At 44.8% G+C, this 23,231-nt stretch overlaps 3 protein-coding genes across 6 annotated transcripts; 1 reads left to right on the plus strand and 2 right to left on the minus strand.

Moving 5' to 3' along the window:
- LOC109634745 (zinc finger protein 827-like) lies at window positions 1-5,906 on the minus strand. Its single transcript, XM_069518990.1, has 8 exons — window positions 5,502-5,906; window positions 5,043-5,267; window positions 4,259-4,906; window positions 4,019-4,079; window positions 3,861-3,931; window positions 2,960-3,008; window positions 2,371-2,565; window positions 1-2,056 (listed from the first exon to the last, which is right to left on the minus strand). Exons 1-8 carry the CDS (start codon window positions 5,758-5,760, stop codon window positions 1,390-1,392), a joined length of 2,175 nt encoding a protein of 724 aa, XP_069375091.1. The 5' UTR covers window positions 5,761-5,906; the 3' UTR covers window positions 1-1,389.
- A 4,692-nt stretch (window positions 5,907-10,598) lies between these two features.
- On the plus strand, window positions 10,599-15,864 carry LOC109634746 (uncharacterized). Of its 2 annotated transcripts, XM_069518969.1 has the most exons (5): window positions 10,599-10,732; window positions 11,677-11,884; window positions 12,280-12,586; window positions 12,738-12,898; window positions 13,024-15,864. In XM_069518969.1, the coding sequence occupies exons 2-5, from the start codon at window positions 11,677-11,679 to the stop codon at window positions 15,426-15,428; spliced, it is 3,081 nt and encodes a 1,026-aa protein (XP_069375070.1). In that variant the 5' UTR covers window positions 10,599-10,732; the 3' UTR covers window positions 15,429-15,864. The 2 variants fall into 2 exon arrangements, with proteins under 2 accessions (XP_069375070.1, XP_069375071.1); XM_069518970.1 differs by lacking the exon at window positions 10,599-10,732 and having other exon boundaries at window positions 11,553-11,884.
- A 304-nt stretch (window positions 15,865-16,168) lies between these two features.
- On the minus strand, window positions 16,169-23,082 carry slc10a7 (solute carrier family 10 member 7). 3 transcript variants are annotated; one of them, XM_020095781.2, is made up of 13 exons: window positions 22,803-23,062; window positions 21,547-21,629; window positions 21,312-21,448; window positions 20,688-20,763; window positions 20,530-20,568; window positions 20,410-20,445; window positions 20,099-20,182; window positions 19,749-19,914; window positions 19,229-19,280; window positions 18,997-19,070; window positions 18,421-18,566; window positions 18,260-18,305; window positions 16,169-17,587 (listed from the first exon to the last, which is right to left on the minus strand). In XM_020095781.2, exons 1-12 carry the CDS (start codon window positions 22,900-22,902, stop codon window positions 18,285-18,287), a joined length of 1,014 nt encoding a protein of 337 aa, XP_019951340.2. In that variant the 5' UTR covers window positions 22,903-23,062; the 3' UTR covers window positions 16,169-17,587; window positions 18,260-18,284. The 3 variants fall into 3 exon arrangements, 2 of the variants coding, with proteins under 2 accessions (XP_019951340.2, XP_019951339.2); XM_020095780.2 differs by lacking the exon at window positions 18,260-18,305 and having other exon boundaries at window positions 22,803-23,082; XR_011239966.1 differs by lacking the exons at window positions 18,260-18,305; window positions 20,688-20,763 and having other exon boundaries at window positions 22,803-23,032.
- Window positions 23,083-23,231: the final 149 nt, after the last annotated feature.

A 23,231-nucleotide genomic window follows, 5' to 3' on the forward strand; every position in this document is an offset into this window, starting at 1 on the left:
GTTTTTCTCAGATGTGGATATTTCCTGGTTTATTGGGTCATCTCTACTGAAGAATAAACTGAATCTGTTCTGGCAGCTTGAAGATCGTACATTTTAATGATCGGATGATTAAATCAGATTTAACTGTGATAAAATTAAAAATAAATGTTGTTGAAGCCTTAAAACTGATTTTAAAAGATTTAACGTTGTAAACTTGATGATGTGAATGAACTCAGATGAGATTTAAACCTGGTGAAGCTGCGGCAACTTTTCTAAAAACATGTCATCACAAGGTCACGAACACACCCCAGTTACAAGCTGCTTTATCATCACTATCACGTTCCCCTCTGGATGAACTCTAATAACGTTGGAGATCCTGCGGCGCCACCATCAGGTCAAGTTATCGAGCCTCAGCCGGAATAAACTCAAAACTTAGATCACGAAGATGGAAAATAAACAGAATCAAAGAAAGTGATGGCGTTACGTTACGTCATCTCTCAAGAAAACATCTTTACGGAAAACTCAACGACTTAGTAAATTCAATTCTTTGTCGTGATTTCCTCAATAACAAAACGACAGAATGGATCAATTGTCTTTACATTAAAGCGTCGCTGTGGGTTTTTGTGTGCAAATCGTGACGAGAGGATTTTTAAGTGCAGGGTTTCTGAAAGACGAGAGAGAGAGAGAGAGAGAGAGAAAGAGAGAGAGAGAGAGAGACAAGCAATAAATATGTTGGTTAAATAGCCAAAGAGTTTAGTGATTACATGAGCGGCTAAAAGCAGGCAGCAAAGATCACGAGCATGATGCAAAAAGTTCTGTAAATTCAAAACGTTCATCGTGTGTTTTTTCAGTGCATCAAGCATATTTGACATTCTCATACTTAGTGTTGAGTGAAAGTACCTCAGATACATTACAGAGCTTTACATCCATCACTTAAACAGTCCAGAGGATGGATAGAAGATGAGGAGAGGAAAGGAGATGAAACGTGACGTCAAGCAGAGACGAGGAGAGGAAATGAGGAGGGAGGCAAAGAGGAGAGGAAGCAACAGGGGTGGGACAAGGAGATGAAGAGAAAGAAAATAAGAAAGAGAGAAGGAAAAGAGAAAGGAGAGAAAACAAGGAGAGGAGAGTGGGAGAGAAAACAAGGAGAGGAGAGTGGGAGAGAAAAGAAGAGAGGAGAAAATGAGGATGAGAGAGGAGAGGAAACAAGAAGATGAAACCTGGCATTGAGAGAGAAGAAAATTAAAAAGGAGGCAAAGAGAAAATAGTAGAAGAAAGGAAATGAGAAAATAAGAAGGTCAAAGGAGGAGAAATGAAATAGAAAAGAGGGGGAGGTAAAGAAATTAGGATGGAAGAGTAGAGGAAACAAGAAATGGAGTGAAGACGAGAGCAGAGGAGGGCAAAGAATGCTTATAAAGAAGTTGTCAGACCAAGGTAACAGAGAAATGAGTGTTTGGTGGAGGAGGAGGAAGAGGAGGGTGACGGAGGAGAGCGAGGTTTCAGAGAGATGAGTGTTGTGATGGGGAGGAGAGGAGACAAATCCCTCCATCCTGCCCGGTCAGAGAGCAAGGGATGAAGAGGAGGAAGGGAGGAGGAGGAGGGAGCAGCAGTGTGTGTGTTGAGCGGTGTGTGCAGCCGCTGAACGTGTTTGTTTGAACGCTGATTGTCTCCATGCACGTACGACCGGTGTGTGTGAACATCGCCGGGCGCGTCCGCCGCGTTCCCGCTGACGTGCGCGGCGTGTTTGACCTTGCAGTGCAGACGCAGACTGTCCCGCCGCTTGGCACTGTAGGGGCAGAGGTCACAGGTGAACGGCCGCTCCCCCGTGTGCACGCGGACATGCTCCACCAGCTTGTTGGCTGTCCGCGTCAGGTGGCCACACCGGTCGCACCGGTACTGGTTGCCTTGGCGATGACCCTGGAAGTGAACCAGCAGCTCCTGTTGCCCGGGAAACGACCTCTGACAGATGCGGCAGCGATGCTCAGAGGTGCTCTTCTCCGGCTGGGTTGCCATAGCAACTGCTAGAGCACTGCTGGAGGAGGCGGCGGCGGTGGTGGCAGGAGGGGTGATGGGGCATCTGGGAGGGTAGGGAGGGGTTAACGACACACACACATGACCCAAAAAACACACACAAGAAAGTGAAGTGTATAATGAACATAAAGATTCACACACACACACACACACACACACACACACACACACACACACACACACACACACACATGCAAACACACACACACACGCACGCACAAAAGACATTCAGAGGAAAACACAGAGGTCTAAAACTGGGACTAAAAAAAAAAAAGGGGAAAAACAGAAAAAGAACAAACGAAAAGAAACAACAAACAGTGAACGAAGCTGATACTGAAAAATAAAATAAAAATCAACCACCTCACGTCTCCGCTGACTCCTGAGTCGCTGTGTAGGTGCGTGTCGGCGTGAGCCCTCATCTCTGCCTCCTGATTGGTCGAGTGGTCGCACAGGCAGCAGTGCAGCGAGAAGGAGCCGTGCTCCCATTGGCGGTGCTCTGTCATGTGACTCTGGAAAAGGACGCGCCCCTCCATCTCAAACCCGCACACATGACACCTGGGGGTGACACACAGCATGTGTCACGGTAGCCATGGCAACAGATGTTTGATCCTTTCCATGTGAGACGACCTTGATGATTGACTGCTGCTAATTCTAAAACCTTTTGAAACCAGGCATTACAAATGTTTACTCTCCTTCGAGCACACGACCTCATTCAAAAGTATCTCGACTTTTCAGATCATACAAATGCCTAAACATCATGTGAAGACGACCTCGTTCACTCCGGATGTCGACATGAGGTTAAATCCTTAAATAACAATCTAATAATAATGTTTTTATTTCCTACTCATCATTAGGACGACGAGTTGTTCCACTTAAAAAATCTCAAAAACTGACAAATGTTTCAAACGTTTGTGATTCTCTGTCCGTAAGAAAACCTTCTGTACGTTACCTGTAGAAGTAACCTGCAGTCTGATCTCTGCTGAGGCCGGTTGGCTTTTCTGTGAGAACAAAAAAGAAAGTGTTTATATTTCCGATAAGTGATTCATGAAAAAATTCTTCCATCGTCGTACTTTTCTCTTTTTTATCCGCGCTCCAAAAATCGACTAATGATGAGTCCCTGTGGAAGTCATCATAGGTAGAGACGTGTGAGTGTTTACTAAGGTCTCTGCCATAAACGTTAAGGGCTGCATAAATCTATAACACAGACGTAAACAGCACTCTGAAAGTAAACCGTCATAATAATAAGGACATTAAAAATTGAATGATGTGCAGAGAATAAAAATAAAATAATAATAATCTGTGAAGCTTCATCTATAGGCAGAAACTGGAATTAGATTAATATTTCAATAATAAATAATAAATCACACAACAAAGTCGGTTTCATACATTTAAGTTTGAATACAAAACATTACAGGCGCCTTGTAACTCTGGCTTTTTACCGGTTTCATAGAAATAATCATTACTGTTGTTGGTCTTGTGGGGTTTTGATGACAATGGGAAAAAGTGTAGCGGCCTCGTCCTTTGCAGCTGAAGTGCATCGTGTTGGATCAGTGGTTGTGTTGAGCCTTTAATCCTCACGCTCTGACTGACAGCGTCATTTTTCATTATTGCGTATTACACTGGGATTGGTGAGGCAGCAAATCAATGATAAACACAACACGGCCTCAGTATATGAATAAAAAAAGAGACTCCTCAAGCTAACAGGAGCCGCTGAGCACGCTCACACACTGATGGTGATGTAGCTACAGTGTGTGTTGATGTGTGTGTTTACGTGAGAGTGTTTACGTGTGTGTGTGTGTGTGTGTGTGTGTGTGTGTGTGTGTGTGTGTGTGTGTTGTACAGTAAATTACCATGTGGAGGTTCCTGGGTTCTCACAAGTGACGAAGAACGGAGTGGGTCCCCATTCAGCTTCAAAGCGGGACTGTAGAAACACATGTAAATTGCCAGAGGTCAGAGGTCAACGTGTCCACACGGTCACGCTGATCAACGACAGGAAGTGACTTATTACCTGCTTCTAATGGGCGGAGTCGACCTCTCCACCAGCTGACTGTTGGATTTACTGACCCTCTCTGCAGAAACACAAATGCATGGAATGAACTTGGTGTAAAAACAAACTGAAAAGACATATTCATCGCCCCCTGGTGGCTGAAGGTTTTAAGTTCCAATTAACAAACCTCACTGTAAAAATCTTGTTGAAAATATTTGTGAAACTGAATCGTGAGAGTGTGATCGTGTTTGTGTGTGATACCTGAGAGCTGGTGCAGCAGCGTGGACGCCAGGTTTACCGACATGTCCTGCCATAGCACGGCCCTGAGGCACTGGTCCTCCATCTTGGCTCCAAAGAAAAGCTGCTCATCTGTTTTTGCTCTGGAAAACACCGGGTCCATCACCCCGGCCTCAGAGAGAAGCTGGTTCTCCATTTTGACACCTGAATAAAACTCGTCCTTCATCTTGACTCCGGAGAGAAACTTTGCTGAGAAGAAAGGCCGCTCTGCAAGTTTTGCTTTAAAGAGAAACTGGTCCTCCATCTTGGCTCCAGAGAGAAGCTGTTCTGTCATCTTGGTCCCAGAGACGCCGCGAAACGGAAACGTGTTGGAACCAGAGGCAACGCCATCACCCGTCTTGGAGCCGGAGCCTTCAGTGAAGAAACTGTCTTCCACCTTAAGGCCTACGAGACACTGTTCGGCCATTTTGCCTTCGGGATGCTCATTTCCATGGAGACCCTGGTCTTCTGATTTGATGACGAGATGGTGGTTCACCATCTTTGGGGAAGATGAGGTCGTCTCTTCTGTGACTGGTCGATCACGGATGAGGTCAGAGACAACCCTTGTGTCAACTTCCATTGGCTCTTCTTCTTCTTTGACCCTGACGTCATGGCAGTTCACTTCCTGGCGCTCTGTGATTGGTGGGAAATCTGTCAGTTTGTGAGGTCCTGAACCATCACTTTCATACTAAACAATTAATTCTACAGCAAATTGTCTTTCTATGACTTCAGAGCAACACACACACACACACACACACACACACTGTACCTGCCAGTTTCCTCAGCAGGTCTGAAGCCAGCGTGTCCGTGGTGGCATTGCCATCGGGTGTGTGCGTGAGAGACGGCGGCTCAGGACTCGCCCCAGGGCCGTCTGGTGAGAGAGCGAGGCCGGGCTCGTCCTGCTGCCCGCCACGCACCTCCAGCAGAGCCTCCCGCCGCTGAGGCTCCGCCTCCATTAGGCTCCCAGGATGCACCTGGGCCTTCTGGGTGGCCTCTGAAGAGAAAAGTTCACTAACAATGACATTCATATAGATTACAAAAGTATGTGGACGCACAAACACGTGAATTCTGAATGAATCATTCTATAACTTTACATTGATCGTCTGTATATACAGGGAGTTATATTATATATATTTTTGAGTATTTGAAGACGTTGGTTCTTTGTGAGACTCTTTTTTACATAACAGAGAGAAATTGATTAATCAAAAGATTAGTGATGCAGTGCTACCTGACAGTTTGATGAGGAGGTCGGACGCCATCTTGGTGCTGACATCAGGGCTGAACAGAGAGGTGGCTGCTGGGAAAGGGCTTGAACCTTCGGTGTGTGTGTCCTGTGTGTGTTCAGCATGTGTGTTGGACACACTCAGTGAACGAGCATCACCACCAACACTACCACTGGTGTGTGTCTGTGTGTGTGCGTTTGCAGGGTGTGTGTGTCGTTTGGCTGCATCAGAGGGAGGCTGCAACACACTCGACCCACGCTTCATTTTCCAGCGTGTGAGTGTGTGTGTGTGTGTGTTTGTAAAAAGAGAGGGAGTCAAAACTCAAGAGAGAGGAGGGCAAGAGAGAAGGAAGAGGAGGAAGAAGAGGAGGAGGAAGAGGAGGAGGAAGGTAGGGTTGCTAAAATAAGACAACTGTGTTCTTCATCATATGGAAGTGAGGAGAGCATGATAGAAGAAAGAGGGAGGAGGTAAAGGAGAGAAAACGAGGGAGGACTTGCTCTTCAGACCGAGCTGCTGCTGCCTCTCATTGACCTGAAAGAGAGAGAGAGAGAGAAAAGGGGCATGAACGAGGGGGGAGGGAGATAAAGTAGATGGATTGAGAGAGGAAGAGAGGCGTCGAGAACGAAGGGTGAGAGAGGACAGGGAAGAATGGAGACACAGAGAGAGAGAGAGAGAGAGAGAGAGAGAGACAGACAGAGGGATGGGGAAGATGAAGGGACGAGGCAAAGGAGAGAAAAAGAAAAAAAGAAGGAACATGAACAAAGTGAATCTGTGAATGAATAAATTATTGAATTGAAAAGGTCCAATAATAAGGGCACACATCATCCAACGTTATCGCTATGGTAACGGACCCTGCTGTGCCGACTCCTGCCCTGACCTTCTCACCAATCAATCGTCAATTATGATCAATAATCATCAATAATCACTTCCACCTGCCAACAACCGTTAGCCATGATCACTTCCTGTCCTCGACACAAATGGAACGATTAACACATCAGCTCTATTTCTTATCCGAACATGTTTATAAGTCAATGTAATTGTGGCTGCACAAATAACACTTCAACTGTAAAAAAAAATAAAAAAATACAGACATTATTATTTAATATTTTATTTTAGAAGATGTATTGCTTGTTTGAAAGATACAATAAAAAAATCTAAATTAATTATAGCCACCTGTAAAAAAAAAATAAATCAAGAATAATAAATATTAAATAAATATTGAATACCAATAAATACAATAACTGGTACTTCTTATTGCATCGTAGAAGAAGTATCCCCTGTACTTATGTTAGAGAACTAAAACATCTAATTGAACCAAATTTAGCAGGTTCAAGTTAATAACAGCCACCTGTTAAAAAAAAACTTATGAGTTTACTATAAATGTTCAAACCATAGAATTAAAATGTCTTTTAAAACATGCAGGTTGATGTTATGGAATATAACAATACAAAAGGAAAAATAAGAAGAATATGAAAATGAAATTAAATTCTGAATCAATTGGCAGATTGTGTCTGGATATTGTGAATGTCGGTTTATTACATAAGCTGAGGAGAGAAAAGAATGAAAATTAGAGCTGCAGTGATTTGTCACTTAATCATCTGTTGATCACAGGAACATTTATAAAACACCGAATAAGAGGAAATCATATTTTTTTACTGATGAGAACTCATCAAACATTAGATTAAAAAAAATATATAAGATGGAAGTTGAAACTTATTTGGTCTGAAATGATCGTACATTTAAATAAAAGATGAATAAAAGATGATGATCGTGGCCTCGGTTCACTCTCTACCCTCATCGACCCCAGCCTCCAGCCTCCTGCCTCCTGCCTCCGTCTCCAGGCGACACGGTGCGAGCTCCCGCCGCCGCCGCATCCGACCGAGAGGCGACAATGACCGGGCACCAGTTTCCTCCATGAGACCCCCCCCCCCCTCCTCTCACTAACCTCTACCCGGCTGCCTCCCTCCCTCCTCGGCTCCCCCGGTGTCGGTCGGTCGGTGTCAGAGCCCCCGGAGCTCCGCCGTTAGCTACTTCTCCTCCCCCCTCAACATGGCTGAACGGCCGCGGCGAGTCACAAAGTCACCCCCCGCTGCGGGACGACGGTGGAGCCGCTGACTCCGGCTAATTTAGAGGAAATCTACCGTGATTGTCTCCGGTTACCGGGAATGAGGGCAGGTGTCAGGAGCCCCGCCGTTATCTCCCCCCCCCCCTCCCCTCCTGCAACATGGCTGAACGGTAACCCGACCTCACAGGACCTCCGGAGTCTGGCTCACGGGTCAGTTAGCATCGACCACCGGACACCGTCAGCGACAACACGCGCTCAACCGGGACCGCACGCTTCTCTCCGGGATCATCTCCTCTCCGTGACTTACCGGTACCGGGAGGGCAGGTGGTGGCGGCGGCGGTGGTGGTGGTGCAGTCCGGGGCACAGCCTGGATGTAGACCGGAGATTTGCTCCATGTTCCACCTCCTCCTCTTCTCCTCCCGGTTCTCTGACATCACGGCTCCGGTGTCGTTGATGGAGAGAAAGTAAAAGAGGTGGAACCGGTCCGTTTCTTCCCCGAACCCGAGGATGACGGGTCGGTCACCGAGCAGGGCAGATGGAGGTTTCCGCCTCCTCTTCCAGTGTGTGTGTGTGTGTGTGTGTGTGTGTGTGTGTGTGTGTGTGTGTGTGTGTGTGTGTGTGTGTGTGTGTGTGTGTGTGTGATGCAGTGTGTCCCTGTCCACGCGCCGGATCAACGCACAAGGGCAGGACACGACGGGGGGGGGGGGGGGGGGGGGGATCCCAGGCACACGCGCCTGTACCCGCACTGAACCCGCAGAATTAAAACCGTCCGCTAATAAAGTTAAATTTCCACCAACCGATTAGAAACCGGAAGAAACCCAAGAATCTAGAATCTCCAGGGCCGGATGAAGCTCCTTCGAGGCCCCTGGGGCAAAAAAATCTGGTGTCGGAGACCAAACTGACACCAGAACTAATTGAATAAACTTCAGTTCTGTTCAAATATGTGAAGTTGCAGTGATCGACAAAATCTAATCTCATCTCTGAGTCCGTGTTTCTGCCAAATCCCCCAAAACAAATCCTGAGGGATCCGATTCTAGAGGTTCAGATCACAAGTGATCAGAACAATAACTAAATCATTTGAACCAAATTTCAACATTTTTCCGAAATTGTCGGGTCACAACACAATAAACATTTTGAAACGTTCCAGCAGAAGTTGGATAAATTGGTTTTTTTTGTGTAACTCAGGTCGTTTTCAGACACGAACTCCGGAGGACGTCAACACAACCGGGTCTGGACTTTCTCTGGAGTTCGCTCATGAAGCAGGAGATTCTCCGCTCGGAGACGTTCACGCAGAAAAACATTCATCAGTTTGTTCTCCGTGTGTGTGGCCCTGCTTTCTCATCCGGAGAAATGTGTTTGTTTCCATAGTCACATATGACTCCCCCACTCCCCCACTCCCTCCCGTTGGATCTCCTGCTGTGCTTTATGCTTTACACTATACGTCAGGAGGATCTCCACAGTTCAGTGCGGGTCTGAAAGACGCCTTATTGCCATTTCATTATTAATGGTATCAGTGTGAATTTAGAAGTACTAGTCTTTTAGTGGTAATAGTGAAGCAGTACAAGTACAGTAGTAATCAAAGTAGTAGTGTTAGCAACGACAAAATATGTAAACTAAGAATGAAGCCGGAGGAGATGGCGGACTTAGTGCTGTGCATGACTCCCTGGGTGTCTGCTTGGTATCAGTAGTACCCAGTCAAATACTGCAGTAGTATTTTGCAGCTCTATTCATGTTGAATGGTGCAGTGTCATAACTCAGCCTGTAGGGGGAGACAAAGACAACTGAAAGGCTGAGCTGTGGAGTGAACGTAGAGCATCTCTCACCTTCACGTGTATTTTGTTTTGTTGTCATTGTTTTATCGTTCACTCTCAGTGTTCGGCAGTAACACAGAAATATTAAAATTAAAATTAGTGAAATAAACGCAGTGACAACTTGGATAATATCAAGAGACACACCCCAGTTCTGTTCAGACACTGTTTAAAGTGTGTGTTTCATTTTTCATACGTTACCTGTTGATTATCGTATATTTTGAATCTGTGTTATATTTTTGCAAATTTATAAAACAGAAAATTCTCGGGCCTTTGAGCGTGAGAAGAAAATTGTCATTTGAATATTTGGACCAATGCGCAATTTCTTTATTAAAAAAATTCAATGAAGAGAGAATTTAAAAAAAGAAGCATTCACCAGCAGCTCAACTGTAAAAAAAAAAAAAAGAAAGAAAAGAGTGTGACTCATCTTCACCAGCTGCTCCGACCTGCTCCTCTTCATCAGCTCTCATCAACGTCACAGCCTCTGCAGCACAAACACATGTTACTGTATAAAAACCATCAGTGACTGTACATAAACACCAGTAGTGACTGTATATTAAGAGGATCGGTGACTGTATATAAAAACCTGAGTCCTGTTTTCAGACCTGAACTGAAGTTCACACATGTTCCTGAGAGGTTCTGTGTGTGAGAACACAAAGGATCCTGGAGGGAGGCGGCTACAGCTGCTCCACATCCTGTTTGTGTGCGTGTGTGTGCGTGTGTGTCTGTGTCTGTGTCTGTGTGTGTGTGTGTGTGTGTGTGTGTGTGTGTGTGTGTGTGTGGTGTGTGTGTCTGTGTGTTCCTAATCTCAAAGAAAACCCTCCACGAGAAAAGAGGAGAGTCATTAGTGAATTATATGGTTTAAATAACTTCATTTGTTTTTATGTACACGTGTTCAACTCCCAAAGAACTTTAATTAAATATCACAAAGAGTTTAGAAAAACAGTAACAAGTGTGAATATGCTGCTTTTACACATTTTATTTGTGAATATAATGTAAATCAGTTTCATTTCTTACGTTTATATAAAATAACGTATTCCTGGAGGAATATTATCACAACCTTGCAACCTCCAACCTCTAAAGCATCTATAAGTAATGATTACAGCCTGTAATTAACTTATTTGTGATGGACTTAGGGATGAGACCCCCCTCCCTCCACATCCTGGACCAAAACCTTCAGCCCCCCCCTCACTCACAAGCTTCAAACCAACTTTAAAGTCACTCTCACTGATCTCTGTCGGGATTCAAACAGTCAGCGGGGTTTTAAACAAAGCTCAACCACAGGACTGTAAAAATTAAAGAAGAAGAAGAGAAAGAGCTTCAAGTGATTTTCTGGACGTCCTGACGATCACTGCTACATGAGGTAAGGATGCTCAGGGATAAATTCATCCTCGCTCTCGTTTGTCCGAGTGTGAAATCATTATTCAGAGGATAATAACTGATAATTATCTGATGATTAATGAGGATGTTCTGACTGGACATGACGGCAACAAAACCAAAACCCAAACAGGGTCATTAGATCTGACATTTCAAACATCTGTTTATGTCATTTATACAAATATTCTTAATCCCCTGAATTCTAAACATTATTTGTTTCTTTCATGTGTTATTCTCTTATGAGTCTTCTCTCTGTAATCTTTCGTTTGTATTTGATTTGAATGGATCCACACCATCGTGAGTAAACACAGGTGTCGTTAGTTAAATGTTTGATTCACCAACGAGAACCTGAATGTGCACAGGTGTTTTAACAGTGAGATTATCAGTGGTGATATTCTGTAGGTTAAACCAACACTGCATGTGGTCTGATGACGTTATAGGATGTCCTATGATAACAGGACACGCTGGCTGCACCCTGTCCTGTATCTGTGCATCTTCATTATCATGAAAACACTTTAAAAAAACACAATGACCCCAGTGTTGCACTGGAGACAGAGTTTATTTATACAACACCAAACGTTTTACCTGTGAAGATAAATTCCAGTGAGTTGTGATGTTGACTTTTGTGGTGAGTCAATAATGTAGCTTATTAAATGGACAGAAAACTCAGTAGATGGCGCTAATGCACATGCATGTGACAAGATCGTACAAAAACTGTACAACAATGAAGCCAAAATATCTTTGATACGAACACTGCCATCTTGTGTTGGTGACATCATTTGCAGTCTCATGAAGACACAGGCTCGTCCAATCATGAGTCCTCTCAAAAATGTAATATGAATGTGAAAATGTGGGAAAAGAAATGAATGTTGAAGTTGATCTTCATATTTGTGCTAATATGAAATAAAATAAAAACATTTGTGTGTAAAGATGCCGTCTACCCTCCTCTGCTTCGGGGTGGGTGTGGTCTTATTCTCGTTGGCTCCGTCCACCATGTCGTTCTCCCGCGGTGCCAGCCACACCTCCTGTCAAGAAATGATTCCCGGTCACATTCGTGCTCAACCCCAGGACCCGCAGCACAGCTTCGTCAGCCTGCGCACATCCGCCTCCTCTTACCTGCCTGGACAATTAATTACAGGTAGTAGTTTGCTAGTTATTAATCCTAACTCCTCCTCTAACTCTGACTAATGTCTACTAACGTCTACCTGAAGTATTAATTAACTGTCCGCTAACTCATCGTTAACACACAATAAATTAATAAGACACAATAAATTAATAAGTTCGATCTGTCGATGGATAGCCCGTCTGATCCATAGACTGGGAATAAATAAATGGGCGACATGACAGCTTTCAAAAGTGAAGCCAAATCACCTGGATTGCCCCCTGCTGGCTGGCTACAGTATAGGTCATGCAGCATGGTCGGCACCTTAAACACTGTCATCACTTGATTTCTTTATTTAACTCAACAGTAAATCGTAAATAAAAACACTACAACAACTTATATTAATAAAGTATCCATACCTGTATCCTCAGTAACTGTCCGAAGCTCTCGGGACTTCATGGGTTTCCTGCTCCAGGCTCGGAGTGTGGAGGGGGGCGGGGGCCGAGCTGGAGGCAGGGCTGGAGTCGGGGTCAGAGCTAGAGGTGGAACAGGCGTCCGGTCCACAGGAGTCGGCCCAGTGGTGATGGGAGGCTCCTGGACGCTCACTCCTCCTGGAACTCACACCCTGCGCTGCCTCTCAGACGGTGACACCCTCACCCACTCTGACAAACAGCTGAAGAGAAACCTTTCGTTTGTGTGGCGAGCTCCTGATGCACCCATGGGTGACATACGGTTCTAGTAAGTACAGTCCACCAATATTTGTGGAAATGTAGACGAATGTCATCAGATGTTCTAACGTCAATATTGTGATTTTATATCTCCTCTTTTTTTTTTTAAAACAATATTATCACTTTTATTCAACAACACACAAAACTCTTTGTCATTCCAGCATCACGGTGGTGCAGTCGTACTTTGTGTATTGGGCAGGTATTGAGTCTGCAGTGGTGCATGATGGGAGCCGCAGATCTTGGAGTGGGAGCAAAACCACAAAGGTTGATGGAGAAACTACAACTTTTGCACTGCAGGAAAATGAAGCTGCTGCTCTGCCAGGTGAACAAACTTGTGTCATGATAAGTCGTACAATTCAGCAAAACACAGAATGGCTTCTTTATGTCTTCCTGTCTACACTTCAATGAGACTGATAGTTTCTTTTTTCTCACCCTATCGCCTCACAGACCTCAGAGCCTACAGCGCATCAATCCAACTAACAGAGACAGTCGACCCTGCTACCACCACAGGACACAGTCTACCAAGAGGCAGTGGAACCCGGAGCTACAGGTCTCTGGAAACAGTCACGCGTCCCAGCTTAGAGACGAACAGCTCTGCAATTGGCTCTGACCACCTGACAAACCAGGCAGTTAATGACAGGAACAGCACAAAGTCATCAGGAGCTCTTCCAAATGTTACCAGTGGCAGTGAGAGTTCAGGGTCTCTCTCTGCTGGGACAGAAGAAGCAGGTAGTGACACAGGGAGCTTTGTTGCTCATACTGAGGACCTCAAAAGATCTATTTTCCAATCCAACCGCTTTTCAACAGCCCCAATCCCCACAGAGGAGAAGGCTGCAGAAACCAGACTTACTACCAGTGTTTCACCAGACATCACTGTTCAAACCTCAACCAGTCCTCGTTCCCTTTCTTCCGTCCCTCTTCTAAAAGATGTTGATGTGGAAAGAAAAGAGAGGATGAAGTTACAGGATCCAAAACTGTCCATTCTGACAAAAATGGTAAATACCCAAAGCACCGCATATACACCTTCGACCAATCACAGCTTCAGCAATACAAATGCCCCAAGAGTCAGTACCCACAATCCAACAGAACCAATCCAGAATTCTGACCTAAAATCTTCCCTCTATCCCCGAACTTCATCTAATTCTTTCCTTCCGGTTCAAACCTCCCAATCTAAACTCCTTCCCCAGTCCTTTCTCCAGTCCCACACCATTTCAACCTTATCTCAGGCCCCCCCTACTCTCTCACCCAACAAACTCTACAAGTCTGTGAGTGATGTACTCAAATCTCAGCCTGAAAACAGTCCATCTTACCCTCAGCTTCAAACAACTGCCCCCCTGAGGAGCCCACCTCAACCACAGCCTCTGAACAGCTATATCCAAACCCTGCCCCAAACTATCCCCACTCAAACCTCCCAGACAGACCAATCACCATCTGAGGCTCCAAGTATCTCTCCTCTAACACAGTCACATTCCCAAACTGGTGAACCCCAGGACGACACCTTTGAATCGACGCAAACTCAATCCTCAGCAGCTCCCAGATCTTCGAACCCTTTACTTCTCACATCAAGGTTTTACACAGTCTTTGCGATAAACGAGGGAAAGGAGGTCACAAATCATCAGTCTCAAGCAAATATCAAAACCACTACCCTCATTTTTGCTATTCCCTCAATCACTCCTTCACCTATATTTTCTGGGTCTACCCTTCAATCTTCAGCCTCTTCTTCCTCTCCTAGTTTGCCTCCATCTGCTCTCATCCATCCTAGATCAACCACTCCTCTCTATCCCTCTAGAAGTTCCACCGAGGTAACAGCACATCCATTATTAAGATCAACATTGTTAACCCATTCCTCATCCTCCTCTGTAAAAAACAAACCCAAAACAGCTCCTGCACTATCTGCTCTTCCGTCTCCTTCTCCAATTTCTGTACCTCCTCATTTCCACACTGTCCAACCTTCCCTTCCTTATCCTGTCCCGTTCTCCAACTCTTCCAACTACTCATCACCAGCTCCCTTGCTTCCCCCAGTTGCCTCAACTAATCCTTCCTCGTCTCCCTTTTCCTCTTCGCAGTTGAACATAGGTTCGACCTTTTCCTCGCCCTCTTCTTCCGCCATCTCATCAGCTCTCCCCTCCACTTCATCAACAGACTTATCCACCTCTTCCATTCCCTCTGTTTCACCTTCACCTCCTCCCTTGACAGTAACATCTTCTTCATTCTCACTGGGTTCCTCGTTTTCTACGTCCTCCCCTCACCTAAGACCCTCTCCTGCTCCCCTTCGCGCTCCCTACAACCCCCGCATGTCCTCTCCCTCCCCTGTGCCCTCCCAGAAGCTGACCATGGGCCAGAGTTTGCTGATTCAGAATCACTTAGCCCAATCAGATCCTCAGCCCAACCTCACCCCAGCAACACAGAGAACAGTGGTTCATGCAAATCCTGAACCTCATCCAAACCTTGACCCAAACTCCAAACTAAATCTCGGGTATGAGTTGAAAACAAACCTTCCTAAAACTGATACCAAACCAAAACGTCCTTCCAATCCCCCTGGGACTCCAGACAAAGAAGGGAAGTATCCAGACATCATCCCCAGACACAGTGCCTGGGAGCTGGGCATGCTGCTGGGCTGCTCAGCTGGCTTAGGCATGGTGCTGGTGGTTGGGGTAAGGTACATGTACCGGCAGGCCTGCGGCAAACGGACAGAGGTGACACTGAACGACAGAGAGAGAGAGTATGAGAGAGGAGAGAGAGGGCTGATCCACGTCCAGGAGTGTGGGGATTTGGTCAGAGTCCGAAGGATCAGAGAGAACAGCTTTGTGCTTCTGGCAGAGTACGATATACTGGCATCACCTGGAGACTGAAGTACAGGCGACATATGTAATAATATACATGTATGTATAAATGGACAGACAAGATATTAAAATACTTCTCAAGAGCAGAGCTGCAGAAATAATCATAATGGTGACAGAGTTATATTAGTTATGTTTGGTTCAGGCAAAGTAAGAATTATTTCTTTAGTAAATGAAAGAAAATGTTCCCGACACATCTAGAGAACAAGTATTTCAATCTCCTGACTTGTATTGTATTGTAGACACGGCGAGGATGACATACACCATTTGGTGGACACTTTTTTGAAAGTTGAAAATATATAGTTTTCCACTAGATGCACAGTAGATGTATATGATGCATAACTTGTTTGTAGAAATTCCAGTTATACAAGCTGATTTAGCAGGAGGCATTATTAAAGCTTTAAATTTATCGTCATGTCACCTGGAATAATAAAATATATTTTCACTATCCCGTGTGTTGTCCTGGGTGTCACTGCTGTGCTTAGTCATTTAAAATCCAACGGGTCTGACTTTGTGATCGAAAGAGCACAAGGCCTCAAGGGTCTGGTGGGGAGGCTTATTTTAGCATTGCTTCATCAAATGACCAGACAGAAGTACCATCTGTCAGAAACAAGCTGGGTCAGTGGGTTTAATGAGCTGCCAATACTTCCTCGTGAGTCTCAGTGCTCGTCCCCTTTTGGTCAGACAACAAAAATGTAAGTAACACAAATCTGGTCCATGCAAGAGCGCGATGATATCAGCACAACAAATCATAGGATGCAAGGTTTTTATTTCCTTATAGATTTTTTTTAAATAAACAAGTAGAAGAGCAGACCCACACACATCCAACTCACCATGTTCAAAATAAACAGCTGGAACAACAATCGCACTGTAAACGGTCACTGGACACATCAGGATGAAGACCAGTACAATGACATTTGTGCTGTAGAGTCAGTTTTATGAAGAAACACTGGAGAACATCTCTATCAGGAAACCTTCACCGTTACCCTGCTGAATGGGTGGTTCTCTTAAAAATGTGGTTCCTGACTTCTGAAACACCGCCTTCATTTCAGATTCTTCCCGATTCTCTTGAATCCTCAACCTCTGACTGTTTTCAGAAGATTCATCTCATCACAATGGATTTTAAGGTTTCAGATGATGGAATAAAGAAAATGATATCAGGAAGACTACGTCACTAACTCAGACTTCGAACAGTGCATCGTCCACAGACATATTTATACGTAGACCGACCACCATGACAAAATTATACGAATGTCAGCAGCAATACATCGTTCAGAAGGAGAGCAGGGTTACATCTATTTATAGACATATGTGGAGTCAAATTAAAAAATATGTTGTGTGGTTTTACCAAATTTCAAACTTTTTCCCGCTCTTTTCTCACTCGAATGAACTACACTCCCACTTCCTGCTTGGTCAGAATCAGAGGTGTACGCTAAATAACGTGGAAATGAACTAATATATATTCACAGTTTAGGTACATTTGTGAATAATGTAAAAAAAAAAAAAAAGAAACCTAAGAATGTGTATAGATGCGAGAAGAACGATGATATTTTGGTTGTTAAATTAGATTCACTACAACAGTGTGTATGTCGTACCTTCGTTATTTGGATCGATCGTTCGTTCAACATTATCCCTTCACCACAGGACCGCTCCTTCCCAACAAATACAAACTTACTTCTGAAAGTGTAAAACAATCAAAACAAGCCGTCAATACTCTACCGTACATTTAAAGTCGGATCATCAAGCATTAGTTTGATTATATGGAGTTCATAAAAGCAGAAATTATTCACATTTGTAGAAAAATAGCAAGAAAACAAAAAATAATGGTCCCAGTAACTCCACCCGTCGTGTCCCCGTTGGCAGTCACTGTTTTTTATTTTTAAAAAAAGTTTTCTTTTTGGGTATTCCATATAAAAATAAATCACGTACTTTAGCTTCTTTTAAATATATAAAAGATGGAAATACAAGAGTTTTTCATTCACGTAGAAACGGAGAAAATCAAGGCAACTCGTTTCCTTCTCCACGCTGAGGTCTCTGTTGATTGGTTGTTATAAGGCACAGATGAATACTGTCTCTCTCCGCCATAGTCTACTTTGTGTCGCAGTGCAAAAACCATGAAAACGCTGATTTGCTCCTCATCAGATGGGCTGGAGCGGCGGCTGTTTCATCACCTGAACAGAGAGAGAGACGAAGCACAAAGTGACAGAGAGTGAGATCTTAAGCAGAAGAGCGGGAGAAAGAGGAACGTTAGTTTTAAATTCTGAAATGTGAGAATTTTCTAAGAGAGTATGATCAGTGAATCTCCCACCGTCACCAGGTTCTGTAGAGTTATTGTATCTGTCAAAATTAAAGGTTCCCCCACATTTTATTAGTAGTGAGAATTAAAAGTCACAGGAAATTAAACAATCTGATGTAAAAAGAACGAACGGCGAACAAATTATTTACCAGAATGTTTAATTGAAATGATTCAAAAGTCGTAAGAACTCATTATGACTCAGACATTGTTTATCAGAAGGTCCTGGTCGACTGTGGACCTGAAGAGTCGAGCCGGACATAAATTATTATGAGTTTAGTAATTTGGGTGAACTGGCCCTTTAGGCATCGTCATTAAAAACACCACCAGACCCGATTGAACCCATCTGATGCTTGATTCAAGTGAAGCTGGTGAATCTGCAGCAGTGAGTCCAGCAGCAGGTTGTTTTTCCTGACACTAGGGGGCGCTGTTTCACTCAGATGACATTGATTTTAAATTTCCATAAGAAAACCCACAGGAAGCTGCCGGACACACCGTCACAGAATCACATCAGACATTACTCAAACGTTCGAGTCAGGTCTCTACTCACAGGACAGTAGTGTTGGAACGCGGCCCTATCTCAACAACAGACTAGACTGTAGGAGAGGAGACAAGGTGAAAAGGTAAGTATTGGAATGCAGCCCTCTGTCTCTTAAACGATCAGGAGCTCTGAACCAGCGCACCGAGGCGTCACCGGTGACCAGCGCGTACCTTCTGCTGCGTGGTCATCCAGCTGCGGATGGTCGGCACGAGGACGGAGCCGAGCAGGATCTGAGCCGGGTGGTAGATCAACAGAGGAACTGAGATCAGGGAGAGGTGCTCATAGCCCTCGAACACGATCTTCAGCATGGGGATACCTGCACACGGATTAAACATAACATGATATCAAACATCTGGATCATAGACTGAAAATGAAGATATATTAAATAAGGCGACATGACAGCTCCTAAAGCCAATACGGATCGCCCCCTGGTGGCTGCAGTATAACACATAAACGCAGCCTCCTCGACTTTAGCAGATGGGACATGGACGAGACTCAAACAGTCAAAGTAGACGTTAATTAACGTTTGTCAAAGATGGTTTCAGTCATTTAGTCAGTTCTTATCACACTGATGTTTGATCAGTTTGGTTTTAATTAGTTATTTGATGATAAAAACAAGCTGAGACGTCATGATTGACAGATAAGACTGACACGCCAGTGGTCAGGCACTTCTGACAGACTGTGTGTGTGTGTGTGTGTGTGTGTGTGTGTGTGTGTGTGTGTGTGTGTGTGTGTGTTGTGTTTACCCAGGGTCAATGATTTGTGTGTGGAGCAGAAGATGATGGCGACAGTGTCTGCAGGACTGAATCCTGAACCGGCCCTGAAAAGAGACAAACACGAGTCAGATTCTTTTTCACAGCCTCCATCTTTACACCGGTGGTTTCCTTCAATCGCTCATTTTCTCTCAGAAAAGAGTGAAGAGAAAAACAGAAGAGGTAAAAGAGGATGAGAGGATGGAAAACAGAGGAGGAGACTCACCTGGCAGAAAAAGTGAACGTGAGCAGCATGAAGCTGAGCTGGATGGAGAAAACTGTGGAGAACAAGAAAAAGATGGTGACACACGATATCTGGAAATCAATTCTAAATAAAAACCGTTTTCACTGTCGTCCGCCGACATTCAGGTTTTTGTGAACTCCATCTCAGGCTGATGATCTGTCGCCCCCCGGTGGCAAAAACTGGAACAATAATCCTTTGATTCATTTCCTGTTTTTTCTTCCTAAAGGACACTGTGTGTGTGTGTATGTGTGTGTGTGTATGTGTGTGTGTGTGTGTGTGTGTGTGTGTGTGTGTGTGTGTGTGTGTGTGTGTGTGTGTGGAAGGTGACATTTTTATTTAGTGTCATGTGATCTCCTCATTACGAACAGACGCTGCATCTTTTTTTTATTTTTTTAGATTATTTGTATCTTGATCATCTGATGGTTTCCAACTTTGTCAACATGTTTTGTCTTTATTGTGTTTCCATGGAGACGTGCTGTGAGTGTCAGGCGCTGGTACTGACTGATGAGGACGACCAGCAGCAGACTGGTGGGGTCCAGCTCGATGTCCGGGTTACTGAACGTGTCACAGAACGTTGTGTAGATGATCATGAGGAGGACGGCGCTGCTGACGGCGCCGAACGGAGGCTTCTTCCTCTCCAGAAACTCCCTGAGGAACCTCCGACACACCTGAACACACACACACACCAGAGAGACGTTCACACCGAGACCAACACTGTACCACTAACTACAACCCAGAACACACACACACACACACACACACACACACACACACACACACACACACACACACACACACACACACACACACACACACACACACACACACACACACACACACACACTCTCTTACCTGACCCAGGATCAGCGGAACCACGACCGTCATGAAGAGCTGGGAGAAGATGGAGGAGAAGGGAACGGAGGATGAGGAGCCAAGCTGAAGGAGGAAGAGGAGAAGACAGAGAACGACATCATCACTTAAAACAATTTGTCGATTGGCTAATAAAACTCTGTCGTATCAGTGTTTGTTTGCTGATATGAAAACTTATAATTTACAGAATAAACCAAACAGAAAACGTGGATTTATCTTTATATAATACACAAAACAAATGTTTCCCTTCATCTTTATTTATTGGTTTTTATTTTTCCCGAGGTCGAACTTACGAAGAGCAGCAGCAGCACTGGAGTCACGACGATTCCCTGCAGAACGAAACCACACAGTCACATCCTGAACTTAACATTCATTCATTCATAATTCACGGTCCGACCCTGAAAACATCTCACCAAGAAGCTCCCGAACGCTGAGTTGAAGATGGCAGCGGCCTGGAGACACACACACACACAATCAGTTACCACGTCAACACGCCGCTCATTGTTCCTCAGCATCACACCATCCGTCAAACACTGGAGGACAATAACCTGCGAACATGTGAGCGTGTTACCTCGTTGCCTCCGACCGCCTTGGTGAGAATAACGGCGGATGACACCGGAGGGGGCATGCAGCTCACCGTCTGTAACCTAGGCAACCACCACAGCAGGATGAAGAGGAGGACGAGCACGGAAAAGAGAAAGGCGAGGAACAATCATTTCCCCCCCGTCGTTCAAAAGGTCAAAGGTGAGACACATTTACGATGATGTAATCACATTAGACAAGTGATCATAGAGAGTTCACCTCCCATTGCGGAGGGACCTTTTCAAAATAAAATGCGGTTTACACACAGTGGGATGATTGGACATCAAATGTAACTTCTGAATCATCAGCTGGTTCCTCCTGTCTCATTATGTTTGATGTCAAAGTGCCCCCATGTGGTGAGGAGGGGGAAAGGCAGCTTTCATTGACATTCATTGACTATTTTGCTCACACACACACACACACACACACACACACACACACACACACACACACACACACACACACACACACACACACACACACACACACACACAGAGCACTGCCTGTAGTAGCAGTGAATGTGGGTCTTTCAGTCTGTAAATAACTCGCCCTTCAGGTACAGTGAGGGAGGAACGTGAACAAAGGACGGCATTCACACACACACTCCTCCTACCCTCTGAGCAGCCATTGGTCAATGGAAGTGAGCGCCAGCACTCTGAGCAGCAGCCACATGGCCAGTGGGAAGAAGACCAGCGTGAACGACTGAACGAAGAGGTGGAGGCGGACGTGAAGCAGAGCACTTGTCAACTCCTGCAGAGACAGAAAAAAAAAAAAATCACTCTGTCAGACTTTTATTACTCACGTGACACACGAGAGAAGGTTGGAGCTGATGTCAGTCTCTGTCCCACCTCCGTTTTCAGCGACAGGCCACTGTTAAAGAAGATGAGCGAGACGGCGACGTAGGCGATGGTGACCTCTGGCTTCAGTGGACCTGAGAGAGAGAGAGAGAGAGAGAGAGAGAGAGAGAGAGAGAGAGAGGAAAATGAGTTTATTCAAATGTGACCTCCATCATTATTTTGACATATTAACAGCAAATGGGGATTTCATCATAACACTGTTATGTAGATGTAAAGTAGAGCTGCGACAATTAATCGATTAACTGATCAGTAAATTCATCGCCATCTATTTGGATGAAACAAATACTCGACTAATAAAGAAAATGATTGTCGATCGCTGCCCTAATGTAAAATAAACAACTCTAACAATAATGTTGAAAACTTTGTTTCTGTTTCTGTCTCGTGACGAAGATTTGAACTGTTTGAACTGAAGCAGCTGTGTCTTCTGGAGGTTAAAGCTGCAGGTTCCACAGAGCACCTGAAGGCAGCACCGACAGTAGCAGGGTTTATCTAATCTACTGGTCGACATGTGAAGGTGTGAGCGAGGAAACTTATCAGTTTAGGTCACGACCCGAAAATGTCGATTTATCTTTTACTGCTTTCGCTTTTTCTTCTTCAAACCAAGAAACAATAAATCCAGAGAAACAGAAATAAACCCTGAATCTGACAGGAAGCCGGTGAAGAGCTGGTTCAGGATGAAGAGTGTGGTTTAGAGTCAGAGCGTCACACGGAGGCTGTTCAAATCAATTATCTCTAATTGAATTATTAATCAACAACCTCACACCTACTGCACCGCCTCAGGTGAGCGGGTGACAGGAGGGTGTGTTTACATTAGTGCTGCTGAATGCAACGTGTCACACACACGCACGCGCGCGCGCACACACACACACAAATAACAATGAGGTTTAATAACGAACTACCATTTAAAACGTCCAAAGTTTTACAGTTTTTTACTTTTTACACGAACATGAACGTTCAGTGTGTCGTTAATGTTTACACAGTCTTCGACGTTAGGATCCAGCCTTTAATTCGGCATCACTCACGCGCACGAGATGACGCGTGTTCGCCCTGCTGAAGATAAATTCCCCCACACTTCCTCGTGTCCGTGGACAGAAACTGTGTCGAAGTTTATTTCCAGTAAAACGCAGATTTAATAATCGTTCACCGGCCGGTTCGGTTCGATCTACAAATACACGTGATGAACTCCGGACACTTTAACTCCCTGGTGAACTTCCTGAGCTCCGGTTCTCAAACTCCGACCCTCTCACCTCCTCTCACGCCGAAGCTCGGCTGCAGTTTGGCGGATAAGATGACCAACACGATCCCGATGATGAACCATTCTTTCCGGACCCTCGCCAGAAGGCCCATGTTTCAGCCCCCGGGCTCCAGCTGATCACCCCGGCGTCCCCCGTCACTCCAGCCGGACCCGAGGCTCCGCAGCTCCGCCAGTTTCTCCTCCTGCTCCGGAGGAAAACACCAGCTGGTCACGGAGAGCTGCTTCCGGTCACATGGGCCGCAGCTCCATCGTAACGACTGGAGCAGAGGCGCAGTAGATATCCAGTTACCGTAATGTAGGTAAAACAACACAGGTACAAAATATATCCTTGTCTTTATAAAATAAGTTTCTCTCTTTTTTTTTGAAAATTCAACAAAACTATGACAAACAGTTTAATCTTTTGTAAAACTCACCTCTTCAG

The sequence above is a fragment of the Paralichthys olivaceus genome, chromosome 22, assembly GCF_024713975.1.
Source record: "Paralichthys olivaceus isolate ysfri-2021 chromosome 22, ASM2471397v2, whole genome shotgun sequence".
Taxonomy (NCBI): domain Eukaryota; kingdom Metazoa; phylum Chordata; class Actinopteri; order Pleuronectiformes; family Paralichthyidae; genus Paralichthys; species Paralichthys olivaceus.

What these genes read in the sequence shown, in the direction of transcription:
- LOC109634745 (XM_069518990.1), bottom strand. Translation starts at nt 5,760, where the DNA reads ATGAAGCGTGGGTCGAGTGTGTTGCAGCCTCCCTCTGATGCAGCCAAA. An exon ending in ACTCCGCCCATTAGAAGCAG is followed by an intron (nt 3,932 to 4,018) that starts GTAATAAGTCAC and finishes GTGTTTCTACAG; the next exon opens with TCCCGCTTTGAAGCTGAATG. An exon ending in ACTGCAGGTTACTTCTACAG is followed by an intron (nt 2,566 to 2,959) that starts GTAACGTACAGA and finishes TGTCACCCCCAG; the next exon opens with GTGTCATGTGTGCGGGTTTG.
- LOC109634746 (XM_069518969.1), top strand. Translation starts at nt 11,677, where the DNA reads ATGCCGTCTACCCTCCTCTGCTTCGGGGTGGGTGTGGTCTTATTCTCG. An exon ending in ATGGGTGACATACGGTTCTA is followed by an intron (nt 12,587 to 12,737) that starts GTAAGTACAGTC and finishes TTGTCATTCCAG; the next exon opens with CATCACGGTGGTGCAGTCGT. An exon ending in TGAAGCTGCTGCTCTGCCAG is followed by an intron (nt 12,899 to 13,023) that starts GTGAACAAACTT and finishes ATCGCCTCACAG; the next exon opens with ACCTCAGAGCCTACAGCGCA.
- slc10a7 (XM_020095780.2), bottom strand. Translation starts at nt 22,902, where the DNA reads ATGGGCCTTCTGGCGAGGGTCCGGAAAGAATGGTTCATCATCGGGATC. An exon ending in GCTGCTGGTCGTCCTCATCA is followed by an intron (nt 19,281 to 19,748) that starts GTCAGTACCAGC and finishes TGTTCTCCACAG; the next exon opens with TTTTCTCCATCCAGCTCAGC. An exon ending in ACACAAATCATTGACCCTGG is followed by an intron (nt 18,567 to 18,996) that starts GTAAACACAACA and finishes ATCCGTGTGCAG; the next exon opens with GTATCCCCATGCTGAAGATC.